A 7,210-nucleotide genomic window follows, 5' to 3' on the forward strand; every position below is an offset into this window, starting at 1 on the left:
CCTATGGTTCATATAAATGGAAGAACCGGGGGTTAGGACCAAAGATATAACACTTTGCATAAAACCTAGAAGGAAAGGTATAATGGTAGAATAAAACTCCATATGTATGAATCACACCAATGCAATTATGTCAAGGTACATACTACCCCCAACTTTAAGTTATTAGGGTATTAGTAGGGTTGATAGGATATTCCCTCAACCTTACCTTAATATTAATAGCATGTTATTCATCAAGAGCCATGGTTTAGGAGTTATAACTCTTAACTGAAGTAGCATCGTTTGATTAAAAATAAACAACAAATACTTAGAGAACATGTAGTAAGGTATTACCAACTTATAGAACATGTAGTAAGGTATTACCATGTTAAATCCTACTTAGTTTGATAAATTATATGATATAAGAAGAAAGCGGTAACTTAGGATTTTTTTTATTTTTTTTCGTTTTAGAGTAATAATTTTGAAATTATAGCAAATAAGTAATAGTTTTGAAAGGACAGAAAATAGGTAAATATGTAAAGTAAGATTATATTTACTATTAATTTGAAAATGATAAATTTCAATATTGAAAATTAATAATGATAAATTTCAATATTGAAAATTAATGACAAAAATTTTAAGTGCCGTTGAGAATAACAATACTATGAATTTTATAGGAGTTGTCTATAATGCGACTTTTTGAGATTCCGGTGACGGAATCCGGCGGAAGAAATTGAGATGAAATCATGATTTGTTGCAGTTAAAATGGTTTTTTAACTGCATATTCGGATTCAGCACCCTGAAAAACCCCTGGGACGGTTTCATTGTGCAGAAATTAGCTATCAAACTTGGATTCCAATAAATTACTGCCGGATTTTCACCGGAAAAAATCGCCAGAAAGACTTTCAAAAAGTCGCGTTAAAGACTACTCCAATTTTATATAGAAATAAGATATGTGGAAGAATTTTTTAAACATTTCGAAACCATTAATTTTTTTTTACACAAATTTAAATAAAACTCTTTTAAGGTTAGCATACTCAATGTGATGATTTAAAAGGTATTATTTTTTTTAATTCCTAGACACCATGATTTAATTAACCTGATTTTTTCTGCATGAGCGGAAAATTTATTAGTATATAGTGTTAAAAAAAAAAACTATTTTAGCCTTTAGAATTTCTATTTAATGCAATTAAGTGTAAAAAATATAATGACTATAATATTGTATTCTGAATTTTGAATATAGTTTACAATTAGTCAAAAAAAAATAATGCAAATGTCTAATTGTTCTTATTATTAAAACAATAGTTATTGAAAAATTTATTTGCCATAGTTATGGGTTTGTGTTTAAGTAGATGAATGGGAAAATTATACGGGTTCTTACTTTTGAAATATTCCATTTATTCAACTTACGAACTATATATTACATAGATGGAAAAAATAAAAGAAAAAAGAACCATTATTAGTTATTTAAAATTAAAAAAAATATTATAAAAACATATAACTTTATATAAAATAGTCTATATAATTCTTAACCTATCTCAACCCTTTTCTATCATGTGTATAAGGCTATCAAAATCAAATATTTAGATGTTAATACAATAATAGAAGCCAGGTAAATTAGATAAAGAATACTAATAATTACAATAATAAATAATAGAAGAATGAAATTAAAAATATTAAATGAGTTGAAAGTAGAAAAATATGAAGGGAAAAAAATTAAAGATTAAGGTAAAAAATCAGTTAAAAGATGTCGGGAAAATAATTAAATATATAAAAGAAAAAATGTAAATATTAGAATATAGGTCTTAGCAATAATAAATATATAGAAAAAACAAATACAATGAAAGAAAGGTGAAAATTTAGAAGAATAGTGTTTATTGGTGACAGTATATAAAGATATAGAACAAAAAAAATAGTAAATATGTTTTAAATATAATATGGGTAGCTAAAAATGAATAAATTGAAGATAAAAAGAAATAATTTATTCTTTCTTTCTCTACTTTAGTAAAAAGTGTATTACATAGGTAGAGAGAGAAAATAAACTCTATATATAAGATGAGGCTTACATGTTGTTGTTGAATATAGAATATTGTGCCTAAACACAAATAAGAATGTTAAGATTGAAGTAGTTGTTGAAGTAAATGATAATGAGATATGGATATGAAAATTAATAACTTGAAACAACATCTAGGGTAGCCCTATCATTATATAAGTAGAAATTAACATAAAAATTGCAATTCAATTGAAATGTAAACTAAAATCTATGCATTAATTTTAGTATATGTGCACTCATTAAAAAACTCTCAAGAAAATATGAGACATCCATGTATGCAAACCATCTAATGAGTTCTGAATCATGATGAGAGGATTTGGTATAAAAATAATGTCATTTTATTCTAAAGCTAATATAGGAAGAAGTTTTACTTAGCCACACATATTAACAACACTATTATTGACACAAACATAAAGTGGAAAGGAAGACCAACACCATTTGCAGTCACAACTCTATCAAAGCTCATCAATACCTGTTAGTCTATTAACTTTTGAAAATATATTTTATGTATTTTTCAAAATAAAAGGGTAAGCATAGACCTGCAATTCCATAACTCATTGTAGTTTTAATAAGATTTGATTTTAATGTACAGATTTCAGTGCACATTTATTTTTCATCATTTCTTCACCTAAGTAGAAATCTACATGGACACTAAAATTAATAATAATCTTACTTTTACTCAATAAAAATAAAGATTAACATGTACATTGACATTGATGCAAGAAAGTTAAATAAAAATTGAAATAAAGATGTAAATTGACATATGAACTAAAATAAATGCATTAATGCATTAATTTATGTACAATTGTATTCATTCAATGTAAATATTGATGACTTAACATTGTTACTTTATTCCTTAAAAAATTCTTAATATCAAACATTGAATAATGTTTTCTATATTCTCCACAAATAGAGAAAACTAAGTAAATTTAAAATGTTTGTAGTTTTATCCAACATATACATAAATATAATTCCTGTCCTTTGTAAATTATGTCACTACACTAATTGAACAAGAAATATTGACATTGATACTTATATAGTAGATTACCAATGATTGAATATCTTTATCCTATTATTTGCTACTATTCAATATGCGTTGCTACTATTCAATATGCTGAACACTAAAACTTTTTAATTTGTTATTAGTTGGATTCATAATGTTGTAAATTTCAAATTTGTTATTAGTTGGATTCATAACGTTGTAAATTTCAAATTATGTGGATTCATCTTAACTGAAAAAAAATCTTCGATGCAAACTATTATATAGATTCTTCACCTTAAAACAAGGTTTGCATCTAAATTCTTTTAATTCATCTTACCTTAAGTTAAATCTGAAATTAAAATAGATCTACTCTTATTTATAAATATAACACTTCTTTTCATTATCAATATAATATTGATAATCAACATGATAAACATCATATTTTATTATATATATATATATATATATATATATATATATATATATATATAGATATAGATATATATATATATAATATTATATAATCATATTTATCAATATTGATATATGTCAAATTCCTCATAAAAATTTGTATTTCTTTATATATATAGATAAAAAGGATAAGTTCTTTAGAGTCTTATATATTGAAAAAATTCTTAATATTACACAAAATTTTCCTTAGAATTTTATAAATTCTAAAAGGAATACCATCATAATAAATTAAAAAAAAAATTAAAAAACAAAAAAAACCTGTAGACATGAAAATTATAATCAGTAAAGAAAGCAACAAGAACTTGTCTATTGAAAACGCATTTTAAATTATGGCACAAAATTAGTTTATTTATACATCAAAGAAAGAAATCACAATATCACACACAAAATTATAGACAAGGAAAATTATAATCTGAAAGGAAAACCAGAAAAACTTGGCCATCTAAAAACACATTTTAAATTATGGCACAAAATCATTGACAGAAAATCTATAGCCAAAAAAGGAAACAAAAACATTTCCATATTTGTTCTTCCTTTTTCAAAATATAGAGAAAACTATCTCCTTTTCCAAAATGTCTAGTATCGGATCAGTTCGCCGGGTCCTGTGCTTTGCCCCACAGTGCAGAATAAAGGCCCACTGCGATTAAAATTGTTCCCACAACACTGCACATTTTGACCATCAACATTAATAGAATTCTGTAGGGCCTTGAAATCGACATTGATTTTGGAATTTCCAAAACAGACATACGCAAGTTATATTCTCAATGCAAGTAGTATAAAACTCTTTCCCTTTTCAGAAGCAGTATTCAGTGGCTTGTGGGTCGCCTAAGAAGAGAAGATGATTGATTTCTGCTAGTGAATGTATTCGCTACTTACCTTCCCACACGAAGGTCCACATGAAGAACGATAAGCTCTAATATTGCCGTGACAATCGTGGCCACAGGACTCAAAATTGCAACGAACACAGGCCCTTTTTTGCTGATGCACCACGCTTGCAAAAACATCCCTAAGGCTGAACATATGATTCCCTGAAACATGTATTATGTGTAGCCATTTTTAGCCCGCGAAATGATATTCAACATCGCTTTATCTTATTAATGTACCATAGAACTGATCAAGCATTTAATAATTTGACTTAATAAATGGTGTTTATACTTTAACATTCTCACTTATGGTTAAAACAACTGGAGCCCAGATGCATCTGCGCTGATATGTCACTCCATACTCATGTGTAAAATCCTCAAAGCACTCTATTCTTGTAATTTTGAACGAAGATGAAATGCTTACCGCATACAAGACGCTGATAAGTTCAATATTCCATCCTATAGCCCAGAGATTAGGTTTATTATGCTCGCAGATAACAGCAAGTAGACCAGATTCTACTGCCCCAATAAGACACATAAATGTTGTTAATGATAACTGAGCCGGGTACCTTTTCAGAACAAAGGCCTGTATTGAATTCCACCGATCATATTATGAACTGTGTCGATGAATCATTGTATTGTATTGATATATGCAACCCTAAAATATATGAACCTATGATCTATGAAGAGATGAATTATTTTAAATGTTTATGAGGGTGGAGAATAAAAGAATGATGACAATATGGATGGAAAAGATTAAAAAAATGACAATATAAATAATGATGAATATCACCTGAAACGTAAGGCATGCAGACAAAATCATGATGCTGACAAAGACCAGGATGGTGCCCATTGCAATGTTATTAGCCTTCGAATTGATTGTAGTTGGATGCCTTTTTGTACCAAGTGACAAAATAGCAGGACCCTTATATAAGGTCATTACCATTGCACCACTTACACATATAAATGTGCCAAAAACCATCGCTTGTCCTCCTGAACTTCTGATGTTAACTTTCTCGAGTCTAGCAAAATATCCCGTCGTTGAAACAGCATTATGCATAGATTTCCAGTCCAATATTAATCTATGAGATGCATTTTACTTTCAAAGAAACCTTAGGACAAAAGAGAAACTGGTCTTCCTGTCTGAAGTTACAACGGATAGGTTATTTTAGAAACAACTTATACCTTAAGAATGTTGCCATTGCAAAGGTTAAGATTGGTACTAGATTCACCGCTTCTGAGCCAAACGTAGAAGATGTGTAGTACACTCCTTGAAAATAGCAATTCTGAGCGATCGTGTTTCTGTAACAGGGAAATAACCATTTCATTATATATGAGTTTATTGCTACACTGCTTCTACAATATCAAATCGAATATAGAATAGCAGAAAACAGGGATCGGTAACAGCTGCTTACCCACTTCCAAGCAAGAAAACGAGAAATAATAAGGTCCATGTTAAAGGCGGGTGTTCCTTTCTGCAACAATTGATCGATGCCACATTAAATCACATCTATGAAGCGAATGTGTGTATATATTCAGCATACTTACAGTTGGTTAATGCTGACTAACCGGCCAATTCCACAATGACATGGTTATTTTGCAACAAAATGAGCGGTATCATTGAAATATTTATTTGTGGTTCCTTAAAATAGAGGGGAGATGCTACACACCTTTCGAAAATATAAGCAAATGGAGCGATAACTAAGGTTGCAACGACCATTCTGTATGTCACAAAAACGAAGTGATTCATTCCATTTATGAGGGCAACTCTGGCGATGATGTACAAGCCTGCAAATGATACCTGAACCATAATTTGGGCAAGATGGGGTTTCAAATTCTCAATTTTCTTGAATGAAACCATTTTGACAATACCGCTGCACAACCTATCGGGAAAACCTCGTAATCTTGTTGGGACCATCTGAGGGAGACTGTCACAGTATCCTTCTATTACTCTCGAGCAGTGAATCGATTACGGTCGTAAGAAACAGATTGAATATATTAATTCTTACTCGAATAATACTTTTTAAAAGATCACGCCATATATTTAGACACGTTGTAGCTCGAATGATTCGGTGGTGATGGGCAGCACAGCACTTTGATATTGTCACTTCTGTCTGTCGTAGTGTAAAGAGAATATACAGTGTAAATTGTGGACAGTGTTCTAAACTATGGCACATCGATAATCATTATAGCTCAACTGTTTGAAAATCTGATGTTATGTCATCCTCCCTTTAATTTGCAATAATATGGTATCATTTTAGGAAGAGTCAGGGGAAACCTTCATTTGCGTTTTCAACATGTAAGGAATATAACTTAGATATCCGACCGTAGTTTTGTAGTTTAGTGATGCATCTTAACAATTAAATATAGGAATATTATTTTTTGTTTCGGTGGAAAGAAAATTTTCCCATGATATGATGGTAATAAAACTATCTTTTAATAAAGCTAGCCAAGGTTCAAATAAAAATGGACACATTAGCACCATTAAGTAACCCCACTCACTCACTCCTCCTTTTCGAAATTCTAAATATAGCTAATCAATATAATATAATAATACGTTTATAATAACAATAATTTTATATTTTTATTAAATTAAAATGTAATTTACATAATTATAGTGAATAATTATATAATGTCAACCATTATTATAAATCATAAAGCTTACGCTTCTAAATTAATGAAACCTATTATGAAAAAGATATTTAAGAGTGGACCTATTATTATAAATCATAAAACTTACACTTTTAAATTAATGAAACTCATTATGAAAAGGATATTTAAGAGTGGAACTATTATTATTTAAGAAAGGTAAAGGCATTTGACACAGAATATTACAAGGTTTCTAAAGGAGAATAGGTTCGAGTG

The 7,210-nt window shown here is 29.1% G+C and overlaps 1 protein-coding gene across 1 annotated transcript; it reads right to left on the minus strand.

The window, feature by feature from the left end:
- Window positions 1-4,069: 4,069 nt before the first annotated feature.
- Window positions 4,070-6,206, minus strand: LOC149193699 (WAT1-related protein At4g08300-like). Its single transcript, XM_089407404.1, has 7 exons — window positions 6,016-6,206; window positions 5,761-5,820; window positions 5,531-5,647; window positions 5,139-5,367; window positions 4,770-4,931; window positions 4,359-4,510; window positions 4,070-4,145 (listed from the first exon to the last, which is right to left on the minus strand). Exons 1-7 carry the CDS (start codon window positions 6,204-6,206, stop codon window positions 4,070-4,072), a joined length of 987 nt encoding a protein of 328 aa, XP_089263530.1.
- Window positions 6,207-7,210: the final 1,004 nt, after the last annotated feature.

The sequence above is a fragment of the Pinus tabuliformis genome, chromosome 2_2 (assembly GCF_031772625.1).
Source record: "Pinus tabuliformis cultivar Carrire ecotype Pingquan chromosome 2_2, CPIR1, whole genome shotgun sequence".
Lineage (NCBI taxonomy): Eukaryota > Viridiplantae > Streptophyta > Pinopsida > Pinales > Pinaceae > Pinus > Pinus tabuliformis.